Source organism: Centroberyx gerrardi, chromosome 8, assembly GCF_048128805.1.
Source record: "Centroberyx gerrardi isolate f3 chromosome 8, fCenGer3.hap1.cur.20231027, whole genome shotgun sequence".
Classification (NCBI taxonomy): Eukaryota; Metazoa; Chordata; class Actinopteri; order Beryciformes; family Berycidae; genus Centroberyx; species Centroberyx gerrardi.
In genome coordinates this window covers 11,600,237-11,623,057 of record NC_136004.1, presented here as the reverse complement: position 1 = coordinate 11,623,057, position 22,821 = coordinate 11,600,237, and the positions used below count along the sequence as shown (strand labels likewise).

The window sequence follows — 22,821 nt, the reverse complement described above, 5'->3', positions numbered from 1 at the left end:
CTCATGTTTTCATTTCTCTTTTTTTGAGTGTGAAACAGGTGTTGTATTGCTCCCCTTCACCCTTGAACCTCCAAATATTTGCTTTTACTAGTCATTATTTCCATTGTCTGTCTAACACCCTGCTATCAGTTTGATTTGCTAACCTGGTGAGGAAAAAGGTGACTTCCATTCTTAAATATTTGACACCATTTGTCGCAAGTCAAATAATTAATGAGTATTAGTCTATTTTAATGTGTTTTGGGGGTAAGGCTATAGATCAGCGTGTTAAGCTGTTAGTCCTGAGCAGTTTTGTTTGTGTGTTGTCATTAGGGCAGAAAGCCCCCACTTCTATAACGGTGACCCTTCGAGGAGGACAGCCGAGTAGAGTGGGATCACTAAGCCAAGCTGGCGAGGCTTTGGCGCCGGCTCGGACCCCTGATCCCAAGGTGTGTCTCATTTAAGCATCAAAAGGCACACTGACCTTTTAGAGGTCTTACTTGCAGTTTTTCATTTGGGTGGTAATTGATATCACTAGCGATGCCACGTGTTGTTTTCTAGTTATCTTGTTGATTCATGCAACGTGGGCCTTTTGTGTTCTCTGTTTTCACACTGCCCACATTGTTATCCATACAACCAAAGGCGATTTTTTTTTTTTTTTTTTCATAGCTTTTGAATACATTCACTGCCATGGCAACCACAATGACTTGAAATGTTTAATTTGGTTATAATTAATTTTACAGACTCAAGTCTATTTTTGTAATGTTGTGTGGAAAGGAATGGAGACATGAATAATTAATACCCTGCTCTATAGTGTAATCTCTACCCAATTTGTCAGGGCATCTTTGGCTTAATGTGCATGCTGACAATTTTGAATCACACGATGCACAAATAATTAGTTGATGCATATACTGTGAGCCTCGTAAGTGTATGGACAGACATATTGATGTTTTGGCTCCTTATCTGAAATGACACTGAATATGAGGTTAAAGTACAGATTGTCTGCTTTCATTTGATTATTGGATGAATAGTTTAAGAAGAACCAGTTTTGTACAACAGCTGTTTTCATACATGTCTCCTCATTTCAGACTAATACAAGTATTTGGACAATTAATGATATTTTAGGGTAATGGTTTGGAGTAATTGCACATGAAAAAACTTAAAAAATGTACTACATATGAAAAATAACTACTTTGCTGAGTATAATCTTAGGTGCATGTACAAAAGAGTGCTGTAGTTCTTGCACTCTTCATCCAATATAGCTAAAAATATCATCATATTAATGCTGAAGATATGCACTCTAACGTTACAGTCACAGAGTCATTACACAACCAAACTCGTATGGAGCCACAACATCAAACAACGTCTTACTGTCCAAATACTTACGGAGCTTACTGTAAATAATTTTTAATGCTAAGTCTCTCAGGACTTTGAATTAATTTGTTTCAATGTGCCCCTTTACAGCAGTGACAACGTCGGACCCGTGGTTTCCAGCCTGTGAAATACCTTGATGTAACGCCATCGTTCACCAGGGGCTTCTGGGAGCCACAGCCTGCTGATAGGACCAGGCTGTGCCCTCCCTGCCTTGAGAAATGCCCACACCCCAATGTGCAAAAGGGGCTGCTTTGCTTCCTCCAGAGGGCTTCTCTGCTGCGATGGTTGGAGATGAGCAGCCAGTCACTGCTGTGGATGTAGTGCAGAGGCAGAGGCCCGCATGTGACCGTCTCAGCTCACTTCTTACCCCTTTGACTTCAGTTAACGTATTTGAGAAGAATAACCGTGGACGATGAAAGACAGAAATATGATCACGTCATTATCTGTGTAGAGAGTTGTACCTTTTGTCGCTGGCTGTACCTTATATCCCCAGCGACAAAAGATACAGCTCTGTACCTTTTTTTTTCTGAGAGTGTATAAGTTATGTGTGAGTCCATGTGTCACTATCACTATTGCTTTTCACTCTTCTGTTATAGTTAACTATGATTAACACTAACAGTGATGTCAACTAAAGGCTTTTCTGTAGAATATTTTGAAATCACAACTGCAATTTTTCTGTTCAGAAGATACATACTCATGTGAGATGACAGTAAACTTTCGTGGTAGGGAAAATTTCAATATGTTACTCATAATTAATCACAGTAATTATAATTGCATCATCATAGCCAATGAATAATTTCCTTTTAGTTGCACAGTTGTCTTTCACTGTGACTAACAGCTTCCCGTATGGTATACCTACCATATGTCAAAGTATCTACTTAATTACTATGCTAATACATGTCAGTATTGATCATAATCATGTTATTGCAGAATCAGTATATAGCCGCAAAGCTACCTGGTGTTGACTATGTTCATATACACAGTGCTCATCCTGAATAATATGCAGTATTGATTTCAAAAGGCCACAATACATGAACAACAGTCTGAGCGATTGCAAATGGGTATTTTGGGAACATTTATGACCATATTTTTTCCCATTACATTTGTATCCTCTATATCCCACTGTTACAAAATCCAAAATGAAGGCAATACTTCCCATCTCCATTGCATCAAAAAGTATCCCATGTGTCATCACCTCAAAGGAAGGACATGACCTTTTTTTTTTTTTAAAACTGCCACGGTGAAAAGGGTTTTGTCTGATTTTATGAACACACTCAACTGTGTTGTCAGTGTGGTAATCTAAATATTTGGTCCTATGTATCCAACACTTAGGCATTGAGCAAGCTCGAACATTTTCTGAAAAGCTCCTCTTATTCAGACTATAACGAAGGAGCCGACTCTCACGCATGATTCTAGATATACTGCCATGTTTACAGCAGCAATATAAATACAGCCCACTCTTCTCAGCAGGCATCCTCTCAATTTCCACACATAGGCAGTGGTCAGACAAGATGAAGAGAGTGTGTCTTTTAGCCCTTACATAACCCAGGCTTTGTATGTAATAAGCAGGGAAGGGATAAGTGATGCCAGTCAGAAAGGGAACAAGAGAGCTGCTGGCATAGCCTCCCATCATGAGCAGTGGAAATTCAAGCAATCCTTCAGCAGTCTCTCCATCCAATGTCCAATTTCAACTGGAACACCACAGCACTTTTTTTTTCCCCCCTTTTCAGAATGAGGTTGATATGTGTGGAATCCAGTGAAAATGGGGAGATGGAGCGTAGTAGCTGAATAATGGCATTCGGCTTAGTCAAGGTATCTTCAATGAGATATATTCAGAGGTGTCAGTTAGCAATATGGAAAAGTCTCCAAACCTGCTTATATCAACAGAATGTCTGGGAATGGAGCAGTGACTGATGACTGACAAGATACTGGTCAGTGTGATGAATTATTAGAAGTTCATCATCAAACTTTCCTGCACAGACAAACACACCTTAAAGGGAACACTGGTCTTCAATGCTCCCCTGATGTGATGTTTTTATGTATGGCTTCCAAATATTTTTTTTGTTCATTTTTGCTTGACCTTTGCTCTCAAATAATGATTAAGTTTGCACTATCAAAGATCACTTAGACTAAGGTACGGCAAAGTGCCCATACCTTGCCATACCCACTTGACGCCCATGGATATAACTATGTTTACTTATTAATATCTCGTCTTGTAATGTGTAATCATTCCGCATATTGGCAACAGGTGGCGCTCAATTCACTGCGATGTGTTCATGAGTCTATGTGAATAAAGCCTGTTTCAGAAGATCTTGCACAAAGTGTTTGTGTGTATGTGCGCGCGCGTGTGTTAATATTGGTGGGCGGTTGGTTGTGAGTGCGCACGTGTGAATAATTGTGCGTGCGTAAAGTGCGCGTTGTTTGTTCGGCTATCGCTCGCGTGCGCTCTTGTGCAGCCCGCGTGCGTGTGTGCGTGAGTGACAGAGAAAGCGCGAGAGAAAGAATATGTGAGTGTATAACTTTAAATTACGTTTCTCTTCCGTGTTTCCTCATAAATAGACGAATAATCCCCTTGAAGATTGGCCATTAATTTAAAATTTAATAGGAATTTGGGGATTTTACTCTCTTTTTAAGTTTTCTAAACAAAATAGACTCATATTGGGCTCCACGGACCCCCATTTAATAACACTTTGCCCCAGGGACTCCGTTATGGCGGTATGTTTGTTGTGGTCGATTTAGTATTAAACTAAACACTGGAGTGTGAGGAGATAGTAGAGTGAAAACGTATTATTACAACAGTCATTTCTTACGCATTCTCTCATCGGGATAGAGGAATTAAACTCCTATGTCGGACCCACTTTGAGACCCGTAGAGAACTGTAAAGATTCACATGGGCATCACCAATAAAAAGGGCATTTTTCCGCCCCTGTGGAGCTGCCATATCAAAGTTTTGTCAGGCAATCTGCACTAGCCCGGAGCTCCGGCTAGGGGAGCGAATCACTGCCCCCAGAACCAAGACACTGGAGAGAGGCTGCATTTAAACCCGCCCTCCGGAGAGATCTCATTTCCCCCAAAAACCTCCCATTTTCTCTCTCTCCCTCTCTCTCCCTCTCTCTCTCTCTCTCTCTCTCCCTCTCTCTCTCACTATCTCTCTCTCTCTCTTTCCCTCTGTCCCTCTCTCGTCCCTCTTTTCCTTTACCTTTATTCCTCGCCTCTCGCCGTATCCCCCACCAGAATCATGGATCTCGCGGCGAGATGTTTGTTTCTTCTATCCTGTCTCGGCGTGATATTGGCGATCGATTTGGAAGCGATTGATCCGGGCTACTATGTGGAGCCCACTGCCACATCAGATGTGATCGACTACAAGGATCCCTGTAAAGCTGGTGAGCTTTTCTTTCTTTTTTTAGTACGCTATAATTTACCTTATTTATGTGGAGGTACAAAAAAAAAAACATGCCACGAATTGCCTTTTGTGTTTGGGAGAGCTTGCAGAGATCGGCCAGGGAGACGCTTTTAGAGAGATGACAGTAGTGGATGTAGTTTTAAACGGGCTTTAAAGAACATTATCTGCATTTGTTTTCACTAAGTGACATAGTTTCTACAGTTTCTAACATTTGAAGCCCGCGTTGAGTTGCCTTGGATAAACCCACCTCGGACGGTGAATGCAAGGATTCTAAGATTGAAAACAAACGACTTATTCCTGAGTGCATTTTTCAAAACATCAAAAGTTTCAACGCAAGCGCTTATTTTGCTTGTCTAAAAAAGTTACAGCCTGTTTTCGGCAAATGCACTTTTTTTATTCTTGAAAATGAGACAATGTAGCCCTTTGCAGGGTGTCTGCTGTGCATTATTTTACAGTCTCAGCTGTTGGTAAAACAAAGGAATTCTGCACTTTTTATTTTAAGGCTTCTGCTCCCTTTCTGCTTGGTTTTAGTCATTGCACAAATAGTCTGGCTTTTTTCACCGGCTGTTCACACGACCACTAAAACAAAGTGGAGGAGGGGAATAGTGTACAGTAGAGCTTAGAAATTATGCACAGATAATTCCATTGGTTGTTGTCTTATGGCCCTTAGTATAAAGATGTCTGTTTATTTTCGCTGGTGGTGAGGCTAAAACAACAATATAGCTTTAGGCCTATTTTTCCATCATTTGGCCAAAGCATATCTCACTTGTCATTGTAATCAGGAGGGTTTTTTTTTTGCTGTGAACTCACTGTCTTGCCAAATCCCTTTGGGGGAATTTGAACAGATTGTGTTTTCCATCTGGTGAAAGTATTCAGGTTGCAGATAGAGAGTTGGCTTCAGTCAAAATGACCTCTAAAGTCCTGGAAGTGCTTACTGATTTGGCGTCTGAGATTTTTTGACATGACAAACGATTTCAATCCCAGCTACCCGAGTGATCTGAGTTCCTCATCTTCCCCCTGAGAAGAGGCTGGGTGTCAGAAGAGTGACTGCAACCATTTGCTTGAATAAAAAGCTTGTGTGGATTTACAGTGTGTTGTGGCTTCGCGTCAACGTCACGGAGGTCAGACTGGAGATGATCCATGTCTCCTACATGGCAGTGAAGAGGTTACTTCCTGCCCTCGCTTTGCTGTTTACGTCCTGTGTGCTGTGGAACAACCTTTCACAGGCTGACATAGTATTAGTCACCAGTGGTCATACCAAATTGTTTAAAGAGGTGAGTGGACAGAGACGTGCTGTTCAGATGACTTGTTGAGATGGAAGGCCTCTCTGAAGATGGGTTGGAGCTGCTGCGTTTACATTGCACGCAATTGTGTTTTTCTTATCCTGTTTTGTTAATTTACTGGCAGAATTATTCATCCTACAATCGTAGACGAGTTCAATCATTTGAATGGAGTGCGGTTTTGTTTATGGTTTCCTCTGGGCGCTTCTGAAGACAGGTGGTTGGAAGACGGTCGCAAGTACAACTCCCACTCTCTTAACCCTCCCAACCCTCCGGCTCCCCCTCTTCCAACACCCACCTGCTTTTCTCCTTTCAGACTTAGTAGCAAAGTGTCCAAGATCTCTCAGCTGTCCCTCCCTCCCTCCCTTACTCGCTCACTTAGCTAGTTAATACAGCAGAGAAAAAAAACTGACAAAATGGGCACTGGTATAGTGTTCCTGAAGTTTCTTTGCTTATCGATTTTCTTTGTTTTTTTCCCCATTTTTCAAGCACATCAGTGCATTGAGTCAATTTGATCGCTGGCCTCAAGGTCAGCATTTTATGTCATCCTGCCTCCGTTCAGGAAAATGCTTACGGCCGTGTGAAGTTTCTAATGCGGTAATGCCCCGTGAAGAGCGTATTTCATAATGCTGCTCCTCTCTCTAGGGCTGTCCTCGCTTAACACAGTTCTTAGATGTCTAGAAGTAACACGATTTCTACGATTTGAATGGATGACGCATCTGTAAAATTGCTTCCCTGCATAATTTTCCACTTGAAAATGAATGCAGTCATGACATATGCCCACTTCAGCTCAAGTGTTTATGAATAAACAAGGTGCATTGATGAATATTGTTGTGAAATCAGAGATATGAAATGTTACTCAACTAACAAATGGTGGCTGATTAGTTGGCTAATTGTCTAAGAGAGCATCCCATTTAATTTCCCCCAGATATTATTATTGAATTTACCTAATAGGTTCCTTAATTCCTACTACAAATCTTGCGTGCCAGTCCTTATCAGTTAAGTCAAAACATGATTATACAAGGTGATTGTTTTTTTACAGTGACTTCAAGCTGCAACTCATCATTGCACCACACATACAAGTGCACTGATAGAAAATGAGCGGCGCAACAACATTGAAGTAATGCCATCTATATAGAGAGTTAACCAGTGGAAAATTCCTTAGTGTGCAGAGCTCCAAACTTGGCAGCATCCCAGGAAGTCATTTAAGACTCTAACAACCCGCTGAGATTAGATCCACTCATTTTCTATATGAAAAATGGATGAGAGCCAGTCACGCTCATTGTCTGCTCTGCTTAAATGACAGATTTTCTTGAGAGCAGTAACTGGTTTGACGCTGACATGTACTTATGCATTCATTTATGAAGCAGACATCTTAATCGACTGAAGACTCTTGTGACAATAATGCCTGTGTCTGCAGTCCGGTGTGTGGCTATTAAAAGCTGCAGCGGTTTGAACTTTGGAGGCTTCTCATATGAGCTCCTGTGCTGCTGCTGCTGCGGCCTCATCCAAAGGTTTCGGCTGCGGACAGGGCAACGCTGGGAAGCCCGAAGCGCGCACCCCCCCCCCTTCTCTCCCCTTATGCAAGTGGTTTTCTTGTCTCCCTGGGCCCCCGGGTCTCTCCTCTGACTGGCTCGAGCACTTCCCACAGACTGTAGGTCATTCACATCATGCCAAGGGAGAGCGCTGCTGGAAGGTGGAGGGCAGGCCAGCCGCGCCGCGCCGCGCCGGCCTAGGTGAGGTGAGTGCAGGCCATTCACAAGGGGGTTGGCAGATTAAATACAGTCTGCTTGCTGCCTCTGAGGAATGCTTGCTGTCCACGGAGACTTAAATCATTCCTCCCGCCACTAGGCTTTTGGTCCTTGTCCACAATTTGATCATTTTAGAGTACAACAGTTGGATTCTTCGGATGGCAGCGTTTCAGTGACTGTGCCTTCTCATAAGTCTGGATATTTTCCACTGAAGCGGCACCCGCTGTTGCTGTTGAGTGTCTCTGCAATAGCGTTCTTCAGTTGGATCACCTTTGTTGTAAACTTGAGAAAGTGATTGGTGTTGTTTTCATTCAGGGAAGCAATTTTGTCTGTTATATAGATTTGCTTTGCATTTGATTTGAGACTGTGTACACCGCTGTGCCCTGCTACACTGTAATTACTCATCAGTCACTAATGTAATTTTCAAAGATTTGAAAATGTTTACCCATCTTTTTCTCTTTATTCTATCCTTCATAATATGATGTTAAACTATAAAATGGCCGTGTGCCAAAATTCATCATCATGACATTTTTCCAGGAAGTCGACTCATTCTGTGTATTATCAGGACACTGGAACTTGGGGATTTAGAGTTTTTTTCTGCAAATTGCCTCCTTGTACAAAATCTGAAAAAATTGTATTACTTGTTATCTTTGGGTTTGTTCATTTGAGTCTCTGAAAGTGGCAGTTCAAAAATAGATGACAGTCGTTCTCTAACTCCATCCCTCGGTCCTACCTTAGAAATGTGATGGGGCAGTCTGTTGAATTTCAGGATTGGGCCTTTAAGCGACACTTAAGCAGATGCTTTCCTTTATCATGAATGCAGGCTATATAGCCAAGCCCACACTGTGTTTTTTACATCACAGGACCCCTGCCGCCTCTCTCTCTGCAGGGTTCAGGTGATTAGGGAGCCAATCTATTGGCATGATCTTGGTGCATTAGTTGGAACAATATGTTTGTTGTCAGAGCTAAGTAATAACTAATCTTGCATTACATTAAAGCCAAGTCTGGGGACAGAGCCTAAGTAACAACAAATGCTGTGGGAGAGCTAATGTAAATGGCTCAAAGGATGCCCAATTAGGCTACGATAATGAGAAGCTTAACAGGCACTTCTTCATTATTCACAGTTTGTTTTTTCTGAATAATTCATTGGCGCTACATAGCTGTTTGTCTGGAAAAATTGCTTTTCTTTTCCCTCCACCTGTAGTAAGTACTTAAAGTGAATTTTTCAGCTGCAGATAGTTATTATTTATGGAATGTGTTGAGGGTTGAAGATATCTTCCAGATTTAGTCCATCCACAAACCTATTTAAACTTTGCTTAGGACATCTATTCTCAGGCTCCCTACTCTTTCCTCTCACCAGACTGTATGGGTTACACTGCCTAAAACAGAAAAATGAGATATAGACGGTCAAAAGAAGTTTTTCGCCAAAGGTGAAAATCCCTGCAGTGTAATAATGCATTATTAATCTTTAGAGGGAACTCAAATACTGTGTATCGTTGACATTAAAAAGCACAAATGGCTGGCAAGCTGATGAGTCATTAGAGGGGGAACTACTGGCATTAGGGTATATCAGTAATCAGTGGCAGGGATGAGCAGAGAAATCCAATCTGCTAATGGGCTTGATGGAGTGTGAAATGTTAACGGGGAGGTAGTCCCTTGCTGTGTGCCCTTTGCAGCTGAAGCATCTTCATTTTGTCAATAAGATTGAAGCACCAGTGTGGTGGCAGTAACTCTGTCTTGATCTCCGCTGTGGCTGATGAGACTGCAGGCTTTTATTTGAAAATAATCCCCTGCATCTAAGGCTTTAGCTTGAGGCTTCGTCGGAACCTCTCTCCTAATTATACCTTAGTTACCTTTTGAAATGAGCAGAGAGCAGATAAGCGGACTTCTTTCTCCCGCCTTGGGCTCAAATTGCAGTGTTAGGAAATGTCAAGGTAAGCATTTGCTGAAGAAATAACAGCTGGTGTTGTTTTTACAGAGGAGAGAGGCACCATATTTACACGACAACCAGCCTGCATAATACAATTCATCATTCTTCACTGTGGTTATGTGTTTTTTTCTTAGAAACAATTTACCTCTATATTCATGTTGCACAGGCTTTGTTTTTGTATTTTTTTTTTTTCCCTCCGCAGTTTTAAAGATACAGTGTCTGGAGGGACAATGGCTGCAGTGTGGCGAGCATTTGGTAGAAAGGGCTGGTACAGAATGAAACCTGAAAAGTGATACTTACACTGTCATCAGATGGTAATCACCTTAACGCAATACACTATTGGCTTCCATTGGAATTCAAATGCAGCGTTTGTTACCAAACACTGGCCGTGAAAGGCGGTGCCATGGTATTGTGATGCATTCCAGGCTTACATATTGGCTGGGCTTTCCCATCCCTCATCACAGAGTTTTGTAAGGGGAAAGACTGTCTAACTCCTCTGCAAGCACACTGAGAAGTAAGCGATGGTCCCACACTGGACTCGGCCTTCTAAATATAGGCTACAGTCTTGGTGTCTGTATGAGCTTCCTATTGACGTTTGTGCAGGGTTTCAGTGGCAGATGTCGTGGTCTGCTATTCACGGAGGGAGATTGAGGAAAAAAATAGCGTCAGTCCTGGTGTGTTTGATGCTGCAGAGGCCACAGCTAGGGCATCACATGAATCAATGGGATTAATTTGATTGAGATCTCACGTGTAATCTGACTGGATAGGCTGATTGATGGGGGCAATCTGAGATGAGAAGGATTATGATGGTTAAGATTATCTAAAACGATATACCCTTCACAATGGGGGAGGAGGTTAATTTATCATGTACAAAATACATTCAATCAAACATTGTATCAAAGGTCTGCGCACACTATTTTATGGAAAGTAAGGGCATGAATGTTGCTCCATAGAAGCTGTTGAGCCTGACAAATGGAAATGCCTACTTTATGTAATTTCTCTGGCCATAGAGAGAGGCATCACCTTTGAACTAGAACAGAAACTAATATAATCCTCAAAGTTGATATTACCAAACTGTTCATCCTATTTAGACATTAATACCGTGGTTGCAGCTGTTGTCATTTAGGTAATGAATATTGGTTGGGAAGAGATGCAGCACTGTATTCTATGGTGATCTGTTGCCATCTGCCACATTCACTGGGCTTTAATCTACAACACACGAGTCTCTCTGTGTTTATACTTTATATAATTGCAATGCTCTGTATCTAGATGAATTTATCACCTTTCTCCCTAACTGCCTTCAGTCTGTCCTCAATCCCAGCCCACTGCTGTGTACAAAAGATTCCTAAAACCGTGTGTCTGTGGATAATTAAAGCCAGGAGACAAGGGGATTAATTCGCAATCCCTGCGAGCCTTTCCATAAACCTGCAACAGCGTCTCCAGGACGACTGCTGTGCCCGGGGGAAATGAGTCCTAATGCCGCCGGGCCACGCATTTGCTCACTTCAGCCTCCGCTGTTGTTTGGGAACAATGACGCTGCGGATTAACCAGGCTGTCTCCAGCATGGTTGTGGATGATTGGGACTCAGCCATGGGCAGAGAGCACAGCCCTCTGCAGACCCCGTGGGGGTGGGAGCAGGCCTGCACCTTGTTGTTTGGTCATGGCCTGCACAAATCACTGCTAATATGGTGCAAATTGACACAACATGGTGTAATGTGCAGAAACACTTACAAATCGCTGTGTCCATTTTCTTCAGTCAATATGGAAAGAAAAGGGTTTCATGGAATTGTTTTGAAAATACTTTTCACAGCACTTATGGTCTTATATGACAGCAACTCAGAATTGATTGCCTAAGTGCAACGTGTTCTGTCTTCTTTTCAGCGCTCAGCCAGTTCTTGGAATCAGATAAGAATGTGAGGATAAAGGAGAAAGAGGACCGTCTGTAGCCTGCCTATCCATCGTATACTGTACATCTGGTAGCTCCTGCTGATCAGTGCTGTTTTTGGCAATGGCTGTCAGTATGAGGGCTGATTGAGAATAGTCTGTTTTGTGTTACAGGGATTTGGTCAGAGTGAATTAGTGTTTTTGCGAGCGCAAATTAGAGGACCCTTTGACCTCTGTGGAATTTAAACATGTCCTGTGTGCGTGTCCCATCTTGCAGGCGGTGATCTACACCTTTTCTTATTGCTGTCATTAGCCTCTCATCCCAAACAGTCACTCTGCAGCATGTCCTCCACGACCTGCAGGGTGGGAGACTGGGCTGCATCTCCCACAGCCAGCTCCAGATTGTTTCAATAATTCTCCTCTGGTAAATAGGGACGCAAGCCAAGCGTTTTTTTTTCTTCCTCTCTATTGTGCTCTCTATCCCTCTCTCTCTCGTCTCAGACCGTTGTCAGACTTTTATATGAGGGCAGGAGATAAAAGGCAGTGGATGTTTTTGTTGCGTGCTAAAAGCAAAACCATTATGAGCTCCCTCAAAACTAAATACAAACTAGTTTATCCTTATAGGATTTTCTTTGGTCATATATCCATTTCACAATGAGAGTAGCTTAACTTCAGTGGTTCAGCACAGTGAGATTTCACAGATTCAAACTTTGGACAAACAGAGCCTTCACTCTAGCCATGGTAAATCACTCCAATCAAGTCTACAGTTTAGTGGTTCCCCCGGCTTCTTATCCCTAAGGGGTAGTCTCCCCTCCACCACACACACACACACACACACACACACACAGACACACAGACACACTCAAACCCACATCCTTGTGTTTGGAGAAGGTAGTCGTTTTCTCTTCCCTCCGCATATGCCGTCTCAATTCAGGGCTATGGTGCGGGCAGAGGGGACATGCCTCCTTCCTCTCTTCCCTGCTTCCCGTTCTCATCTCCTGTTCAGACATGGATTACAGTGCCACCCCCTTCTGCCTTCTCTCCCCCTCTGCTTCTCTGAAACCCCCACCACCACCACCTCCACCAGCACCCCCCCAACCCACCCACCCCCCAACTCCTGCATACAAGACGGGCCATAAATTCTGGAAACGTGCTGGTGTTAAAAGCCTGTAAAACGGAGCGCCCTGTCTCTGCGGAGAGGAGTCCTCGCTTATCCGCCACAGAAATGGGGCATTTAGCAAGGAATCCCATAAAGCACATTCCTCATAAAGTGTGACTGTTTGGTTATTTTTCCCTCTCCTTGGCCTCATTAAAGAGCTATTACTTGTTCAAGGTGCCCCATATTACACCATGGAGGCAGTGTCAGTGTCTCAGTATATCACATCTGATAGCTCTCATTAACTTTCCAAGGACGCCGGGGCCAAGTGCGAGTTTTGTCGTTTGGTAACATCTGGACTGAATTTAGCTGAATTTATCAAGACAGTGATCAGGTTTCGTATTCCCTCAGTTCAATTACATCTCAATTTTCATGAATTCCGCATGACCCTTGTCGAATATCTTGCCTGTATATTCCTGTCCCATAGCTTGGAGTCGAGATGTAGCAGCTTTCTTGTTACCCAAATAGATTGCAAGCTGCTGTTTCACAACTCTATTTCTATTCGACTGCGAGTAAGAGTGAAAACGGAACAAACAGGGAGTGAATGTAGTGTACTGTATATATATAATGTGTGTGTGTGTGTGTGTCTGTGTGTTACACGCTCCAGGCCTTCCACCGGTGCTTTGAATAGTCCTTCATGCAGCCTACTCAGTCTGAGAGGCAGGAAAAGCTTGAGGCTACTGGGCGGTGCAAACTGATGCACCATATTGTGGAGTTGCCTTAAATTCGTCTGACATGTGCTATCTCTGTTGGCCTGTTTCAGCTGCCTTTCTGGGAGACATCGCTCTGGACGAGGAGGACCTGCGGATGTTTAAGGTGGACAGGATAATAGATGTGGCCCGGAGAACCGTCCAGACCGTGAACCACACAGATACAGGTAACAAAAGCAGCAGAAACCGCTGCTTCGAAAGATGTAAGATGTCAGATGTCAGATGAAAATTCTTCATTAGATGACAGATGCAAAGTGCTTTTGCTCGATGTTCCGGATAATATTGCAACGAAACACCTATTTGAAATGAATATGGTTCTCACAATTTTCCTCGCTAGGGACCAATTATGCACAAGGGCTTTTTACTCTCTAACACTACCACTGCCAGTGAGATGTGGCTCATTATGTGAAGCACTCAGCTCTAGGTGGTGGATCCTCTCCAGCTGAGGGCTGGCAGCAGCACCTGTTGGAAACAAGCTTTGTGTTTTTCATGAGCGCTACAAATGTTTATGCCAACTACTAAAATGTCAACACTACAGCCCTTGCACAGCTATCAGTACACCTGTACCAGAGTCCATGTTAGTCAGTAATTGCTGGGCTGTGTTAGGTAAAATGTTGAGTTCTTAAAATTAAAAGCAGTGTTTAAGCAACAGCTGTGAGTAGGGACCAGTAAGCTTCTCACTCCTATAAACTATACATGAGCAGGAATGAACAAGTGTGCGCACGTTGCTTTGCTCTCAATCACAGTCATATGCAGATATGCATGTTGAGGAGAAGAAATGTTTTCCTGGATGACAAATATTTAATTTAGATTAGATTACACATTATTGATCCCCTAGGAGAAATTCAGGAAAATTCTGGGAAATTATAATTGCACTTGACTAACAATCCACTGCATAAACAGAGTTTTCAGACTAAACGGTGACCTTTGAACTAGGGGGTTAAAGTTAAGAGAGGACAAGTCAGGGCTCAGGACTGATATGCAGACAGACTGTGAGAGTGTGTGTGTGTGCGTCTGTGTATGTGTGCTTATCTCTGAATTTTCATTTGTCCACTCGAGCTTGTTTATTTCATTGTTATGCAGGGGAAAAGCTACTCTAGTTTTCAATTAGCTTTCAAAAGCACAAAACCCTATCAAGATCGTGCTGTTACATAAAGCTATTCTTTAACACACGCACAAGTGCATGGTAATTGATACTGCCAGGCTCCTAACATTTACTCCTGCAGACTGATATTCAGCTGGGCACATTGTTCCTGCAAATTAAAATCTTGGAACAAACTGTGTCTTGCATGTTAATGAAATCTAGTTTGAATGGATGTGGGTTCAGAGTCGTATAGCTTCTTTTCATGTTATGGAACATTAAGCCTTGTGGAACCAAATTTCCATCTTACTACTTTTACAAAGTTTGTATAGGACTGTATAGGACTAGCTCTTTTAAAAAATCCTAAACCGGGGATGGGCAACTGTGTGCCATGGAGGGCTGAGAGTCTGCAGGTTTTCATTCTAACCAAAGACTACACTTTGGTTAGACTATACTTTTGGCTTCACTGATCAGTTTCTCAGGTTGAATGTGTGCTAATCAGTGAATCAGCTGCTGTAGTCTTTGTTTGGAATGAAAACCTGCAGACTCTCGCCCTCCATGGCACATGGTTGCCCATCCCTGTCCTAAACATTTAGGTGATATGATAAAAAGTCTAATTTGTCCTCTAGGGCAACCATCCAAAGGTACAGGATATTTGTTTATACAAATGTTAGTAAAACACTTTAAATCAGTGTCCTGCAAGTTCTAGCTCCAGCTCTACTCTTGCACACCTGATTCAATTAAGGGCCACACATTCTCATGACACCTCAATTGAATCAGGTGTGCAAGAGTAGAGCTGGAGCTAAAACTTGCATAGGGGCTACTTGAGGACTGGATTGAGAAACGCTGCTATATGTGGTTCACTTATGGATATTTCTTATTATAGTCATCTGGTTGAGTTGAGAGCTTGGTCTCCATGGTTACTCTGCATTTATGTATGTTTGAGTGCAAAATGGGAAGTACAATGTCACTGAAGCAAATGACTCTTTGAGGGAGACATTACTCAATGTGACATTTGCTCAGACACAAAAATGGTTGATATTGTTCTTTTTTTGTCTTGTTTTGAAATCTTTGTTCATCAGTGACTCATTGACTTTTTTTTCTGGCTGTTGTGAATGACAGGATCTTCAACCCAACGGAGGAGCCAAAACAGGCAAGGTGCGCACCGCAGGAAAAGGGCCGCCACCTCCAGACCTGAGCGGGTTTGGCCTGAAGGTGTTATTCCATATGTCATCAGTGGTAATTTCAGTGGTAAGTAACACTGATTTAATGATCCACTTACTGAGGAAAAGTAACCATGACACTGTACAGTTATTCCACAAAGGATCTGTTGGTATGTACCATGGATGTGCTCTGGGCCCACAGAGCTTCTCTAAGAGATTACAGCACATGTGCACAAAATGTGACATTCATATGCTTTGAGGATGGAGGCCACCAGTCCTCAAAACGACAACATTTTATTCCTGAGTATCGTTAAAGTCACAAGGAAACAGCATTTTGCTGGTGTCTTGCTTCTGTAATTTGCCATATTTCCAGTTGAAACAGTATTTGGGGCGGGACGTAACACGGGGAAGGATGTTCAAAAGTGGGCAGGTTGGACCATAATAAACATGAGAAGAGAAATCAAGTGAAGCCCATTGCATACTGAGTGCAGTTGGTGAAGCAATCCACTGAAATGTTTTACGTATATTCCTTAGCTGTCACAAATTCCTAAATCTTCTAAATGAATAAGTTTCAGCCAAAAATGCACCTTTGTACTATGTGAAAGTTGTAAAGTTGTATGTTTTATATGATGGGAGGGGTAGAGGGGGGATTGTTTAAAAATCTGTGATGGTATTATTGGTTGGAATGCCATTCTCCAGAAAGTGAAAGTAGTAGTGGGATTAAAATTTTAAAATGACATAAAACCTTTTGGCATTTATTCTTACCATTCATTTCATTGTGACTTTAATTCCAATACATTTCTGTCCAAGTCCAAAGTCTGAAGGCTGTTGCCAGCTGTCAGCTTTTCTTTTCATCTCCTTTGTATAACATACTCTGTAGGTGCGTGTGTGTGTGTGTGTGTGTGTGTGTGTGTGTGTGTGTGAGAGTATTTGTCAGCTTCACTGCTCTCACCCTTCCTGTCATTCTATTCAGGCAGCCAGCGGGCGATATTCCGCCAGGCTATGCGCCACTGGGAGAAGCACACCTGTGTGACCTTCATCGAGAGGACACAGGAGGAGAGCTACATTGTCTTCACCTACCGACCATGTGGGTGAGTCAGTGGGGTTTGCGGCTCCCTCAGGAAGGAAACGGAGTTGGTCAGCCTCCGTTGAACCTTCTCTATCCACTAATGATTTACCGCCTAAGTACTTTTCCTTGCGTCCTGCTCAGCAGGCCTTCGCGATTGTTCATCCTCTCTGTTGTCTGTGTGAGTTGCTGTTCCAGCCCCCTACCAGTCCTGAGAAAGACGGGAGGGAACGTTTCCTGTGTCTGTGTCATCGCACTACATCTGTCACTCGTCATACATGGTGTACAGAATAGCACCCAGGGGAGACACTTCCACAGCTTCTCCATAATCCTGTTTTCCCCAGTCCACTTGAAAAGTTAGGCTGGGCGTCCACCAGGCACCTCTTTTTAAACAGATGCTCAGGCGGAGTGCTGGTTGTGGCTCTTGTTGTTGCTAAGCGACTATTGACAACCTGTTTTGAAGCGCGGTGCTCTTTTGTTGAATGTTGAAATATTTCTAAGTTACAACGCTTTCCACTGAAACTACCAAGAAAAAGAGGCCGGAGCTGTTAAGAGAGGTGTTAAGAGAGGTTCCCAGTGGACATGTAAACTCAAATGTTCCCATCCAGACATGTTTTAACCTCGCTCAAATTCAGACATAGCGTGTCAGAGCTGTTATGGCATTACACACAGTTTATACGCTCCCACTCATTTGTACGGTTTAACATGAACAGCCTACCAGAAAGCGGATGCAGCACATAAAACTGAACTTTTTCCAGCCAACTGTTGATAGCCATTTTTAGCCTGGTAACTGGCCTCTGGAGTAACAGGGATGACATTATCCACGCAGGCGGCAGCGGTTAGCAGTGGGAACGCTTGACTCTGCTGCATATTCAGCAGGCCCCCATCTGTCCTGTGCAAAGTTCAAGGCGTGTCTCAGGAGAGGCTGGCTGGGCTCACAGTAATTAGAGAGCGGCTGGCTGGCCCACAGGGCCGCGATGTGTGTGCCCGTCCTCCAGACTCCCACACTGAACCTTTCATGTCACGCTGAGACGGAGCGCCGCATTCGGCCAGCTTCCACCGTCACACTCTGCATTTGCATTGGCAGACACATGAATGAATGTCACTGCTGTATGTGTGGATGACGGGTCACCTCATATGGCTCTCCTGTAAAACACTACAGAGGTTGTTGAGATAATGTTGTTCCCGTTACAAGCTCCATTACATACATACAGGGCGCGCTGTTGAAGTATAGAAGCCTATAGACACTGCATGCGTTCTATAGAGCCAGAGCAGACATTCCTTCCTCCACTCCCCAGGGAACATGGCCTCCCTCTGTGGTTTCCACTCGCTTAATAGTAAAATATTTTTTTTCATTTAGTAAAACATAAAGTCTAAAGCTACCAGACACTATTTTTTGGCCCCGTTAACCTTGCCTCTGTGTGTGTTGTAGGTGCTGTTCCTATGTGGGTCGCAGGGGAGGAGGTCCCCAGGCCATATCCATTGGGAAAAACTGTGACAAGTTTGGCATCGTGGTGCACGAGTTGGGTCACGTGATCGGCTTCTGGCACGAACACACGCGGCCCGATCGAGACGAACATGTCAGCATTATCAGGGACAACATTCAACCAGGTAGGAGCGCTGGTCTCGGAGCATCCCCCAGCAATAATGGAGAAACACGGTGTGAGGCAAACTAATAAAAGTCACGCATAGGTACACACTGAGAGTCAGGGCTAAAATGGAAAAAAACAGGGAAAAAAACACAGCAGCGGGGCATGGATTCATTCCCAGCTTTAGATTCCCCTTTAAACCAAGTCGTTTTACATCTGGTGAACCACATATAAACCTCTATTTTATATTTATGAGCTTGTCATGATACTATCTAGTCTAGCTTTTGGAATATTTGACTGTCTCTGCTGTCAACAGACTGTAAAATAGTAATAATTAAAATGCATAAAGCGAGACTGGTAGCATCACTAGGAAGTTGGTTGTGCCTTGCAAATATGCAGGTGGCCTGTCTGTATCTGTAGCCTCATTGTATGATAAATTTTTCTGACTGGGTGGAACTGTAACCGCTCACCTCTGACACACATATGGGCGCGCAGTATGACTCAGCTTCATATTTCAGACTACACTTTTTCCCTTTTCCTTTCACAGGACAGGAGTATAACTTCTTGAAGATGGAGCCGGGGGAGGTGGACTCTCTGGGAGAAGTCTATGACTTCGACAGTATCATGCACTATGCCAGGAATACATTCTCCAGGTATGAGCCATGCCAAGTTCCACTCCACACACCCCAGACATGAAAACTCATCTTAGTTCAGGTCAGATGGAGCAGTTTCCCAGTCTGCTGTAACCTTTTAACCCATCATCTTTCTTTTCCATTTCCCCTCATTGTGTTTTATGACTACATACATCTGTAATGGACCGGGTGTATGTGTGTGTGTGTATGCTGTTGAGTAATATGGTTTTATTTCCCAAAGCTTGAGGAAAAAACACATAAATGTAGAATTCTTCCCATCTATTAAATCACTGGAAAGCTAAAACCTGTAGCTTGCGGACATCAAGTACTCATGTTTTTGCAAAGGCCCACTGGTACTGGAATGTCTGTCTTGGATCTGGATTGCTTCCTCACTGTTTGAGTTTAGGTGCACAGAGACAGAGTGGGGTTTCTTGAGAAATCACATTGATGCAACTTATGAACATGTCAGTACCTCGCCTTTACAAAGAGCTGCTGAAAATATGTCTCACTTCCTTCTCTTATGCAATTGTCTTTTTGCCTGGGACCTTTTGAACAAATAATGTAAGTGCTTACATTATAGGATGCTTTAGAGAGACTGGAGGAGCACTGATGTGATGTGTCTAATATTTGGACAAGATTAAATCGCCTGACGCCGTATTGGGATTACTGAGGGTCAAAAAAGAATACACTGAGGTGCCTGAAGTAACATGTCATGAAATTTGATGTATCCGGTTCCATTTAGCTTTTCCGTTTAGGTCCCAGAGAGGGGGATCACATATCTGCCCATTTCAATTCTGGCTGAGTTGTTGCTTTCTAAGTTTTGCCCGTCCTGGCAGCCAAACCAGTATCTTTTGCAGTATTTGCACTATTGTTGTGCCTTTTGCAGTATTTGCACTATGAAGATAGGAACACAAGCCATAATCAATGTTTTCACTTTGGGGTCTCGTTTGCCAGGGAATAAAATGTATAATCTCTAAAAGACCGTTTTTTTCAGGGGGGCGTCCGCGTACCATGTAAACGCAACGTCCTGGGTTCAACTCCGGCCCAGGACCGCATGTCATCCTTCTCTCTCTCCCAATCTTTCCTTTCTCTCTACACTTTCATCTAATAAAGGCAAAATGCCCAAAAATCTAATCTAAAAGACCTTTTTTCAGTTGCTGTTCTGTGATTTATGTATATTGATTTATATGATAGAGATTTATTAAAAGTGAAAGCCAAGTCTTTCTAGCTGGACTGACTGTTTTGGAAGCCGTAGTTGAAAGTGTGTGTCTGAGATGAACTAGCTCCTACCCACAGCCTGTTCCAATTAAGCACACCTCTGCTTGGCTCCTGCTGGTTTTGCAGCAGGAGCCCCAGTAAAGCAGTCCATCGATCCTGGGGCTGAGCTAGCCCAGCAGCAACAGTAGCCCTGCTTCATCACTACAAAATTTCTGCCTGCCACTTTCATAGGACTGTGAAGCTGCTTGTAAACGTTGCACTCTCATACTGTGAACCGCCTCATTATGTTCCAAAAGGCCCTTTGAAGAGGTTTTGGTCGTTAGCAACATGATCCGACATCCCAGACTTGTGTAGGCGCTCATGGATTTATTTCTTAGGTGTCTGCTGCAAAGCCTCATAGCACCCAGGTGTTATAATATATACCATGCTACTATATGTCTACTCCACTCCAAGCACAATTTAGGTCAACCCCTAATCACCTACATGGGTTAACGAATGGAGCATTGGAAACTTTAATGTAGTTTCCTTTACGTCTGACTGAAAGCTTCTGCCTAATTTCTAATCCTTGGAGTCTAGTGTCAGAAAATGACCCTGAAACAGATTCAAATGGTTTTGGAGAGTGTACCTTAGACTTTGGACAGAAAACAAATAACTGATAAACAAGCATAAGCAACTAGACTGTAGGAGACCAGCTCAGAGTCGAGCAAGGTATTAAATGTGTTGGATACTGGAAACCTGTTCCATTCAAACTCTCCCAAATGGTCTTCCTGGCCTTTGAAAAGCAGAGCTTTTATATCATATTGTATCATAGTCTTAATGACACTTCAGTGTGTCAGGGTGTCCCTGTGTGCTAGCTGACCTCATTTCTTATCCCCTGTTTGATGCAGCAGGAAGCCTTTCCAGATGTTGCACTGTCAGTCAGCAGTAGACAGGGCCGTCACAATGTCAGACGGAGGCTTGGACCAGAAAAAGCCTCATGACAAACATTTGTCAGTCTGGACTCTACCAGTCATTTCTAGGCTGTGGTTTATTTGAAGTGTCTTTTACCAGCTGGATGATGGCAAAGCCAAAATAGATTTCTTGGGGAGAGTTGACTCAGTTACAGCTTCTGAGTCATCATTGTAATTACGTAAAGCATCACTGCAAAGCGGCTTCTTGACAACTTTTCCATGTATATTAAATTCTTTCGTATGACAATCAGACAAGGCACTGTGACACCAAACTTCACATATAAAGTCATGAATATTGTGGTTACCTCCTGCTGCCATGAGCATATTATGACTTCCAGTTTGTTGTGCCTTCGAAAAATGCAGTTTAACCCCTGGCTCTATTGCAAAATGCCTTAGATAAACAAAATGGGGGAACCTTTTGGACAGCTGCAGGGACAGCCATTCCAACTATGCAATGTTCTACCTTTAGCAGGAATGGTTTTGACAGTCCTCAGTAAGCTAGAGTGGGTGTAATGTGAGCTCTGGGCACACGCGAGTGAAAGCAAAGGATGAGTGAGCCCAGACCGTGATCATTACCACCTCACTCTGATATGAGAACCAGCTGTTGGCTGGCCTTTTGTTCTTACTTGGCCCTCTTCACCAGTCGTATTTTTATTTATTTTTTTCCCGCCGGTTCATAGCGCTCCTCCATGCCCTCTGTTACTCTCTCAATGTATGGGCCTCTTCCCAAATCAACTGCCATGCACTTGTGGCAACCAGATTCTGGGAAGCAGAGAGGGAATCTTTGTCTAAAAGGCTGCCGTGGCTGGGTGTAGGCCAATGTGCAGAAATGGCTGTCTGGCTCTGTGTATCCAAGCTGTATGTCAAGAATGCACTCCACACAGAATGTAACTGAAATACTGCACAGTTGGATTTTTTACTTTATTTATTTTGCTTTGTTTTTACTGTATAGTATTGTACATGATGACAGGAAAGTCAGGGGAGAGATATGGGATGACTTGTGGCATAGATCAGCATCACGTATGAGAGCAAATATAGAATCTGCAACATTATGCTGCAAACATTTTACTTCATACAGACAACGTTTTCACCCCGGTGGGCCTTCAGGTCTACAGGAATTATTGGGTGACCTGAACAAAACCCAATAGAGCAGATAAAAGATTTGTTTGTATTAAGTAAAAGTAACATTTTGGAGCATGGTACTGTGGGATCTACACTTCCTCTCACATTGGATTTCGCTCAGCCCAGCAGGATATGTGCATTTAGCCGCTGTCATTATAGGTCAAGAATTGGACTTAACCTCTTGATCTTGTGAATATGTGGTATGCGCCGCAGCCTGCTGCACCGTGGAATGCCCAGCACTGCAGTATGTTTACGGCGGTTAATCCGCCCTCGTCTGTTTTCTCTCCAGCTCAGTAGTTGCCATCCTACTTCGTGGAACTTGGTTTCTCCCCATGATCAATACGACTGTTTAGACATGAGAGAGGAACGGCTGCCCCTGTTGGGCAATGTTTCAGAGAACCGTATTAGGAGACAAGGGGCTCCTGTTAGCTTTTCACAAGTCAGTCCAAGCACTTTTCCTCGAGCGCTGATTGGCTGATCTACCTGTACCAATGTCTTCCTTTGTTAGCCCATTATTAGCCAGTGTGTTTGCTGTG

The 22,821-nt window shown here is 43.2% G+C and overlaps 1 protein-coding gene across 3 annotated transcripts in view; it reads left to right on the top strand.

The window, feature by feature from the left end:
* The first annotated feature begins 4,575 nt into the window (after nucleotides 1-4,575).
* bmp1a (bone morphogenetic protein 1a) overlaps nucleotides 4,576-22,821 on the top strand; it is a 31,228-nt gene continuing 12,982 nt past the window's right edge. For 2 of the 3 annotated variants that reach the window (XM_071924778.2, XM_071924795.2), the window contains exons 1-6: nucleotides 4,576-4,733; nucleotides 13,518-13,631; nucleotides 15,668-15,796; nucleotides 16,682-16,799; nucleotides 18,207-18,385; nucleotides 18,911-19,016. In XM_071924778.2, the coding sequence (XP_071780879.2) occupies nucleotides 4,589-4,733; nucleotides 13,518-13,631; nucleotides 15,668-15,796; nucleotides 16,682-16,799; nucleotides 18,207-18,385; nucleotides 18,911-19,016 (791 nt within the window). In that variant the 5' untranslated portion in view covers nucleotides 4,576-4,588. Of the gene's footprint in view, nucleotides 4,734-13,517; nucleotides 13,632-15,667; nucleotides 15,797-16,681; nucleotides 16,800-18,206; nucleotides 18,386-18,910; nucleotides 19,017-22,821 lie in introns of those variants that run through there. The other variant, XM_071924787.1, reaches the window with a different exon arrangement.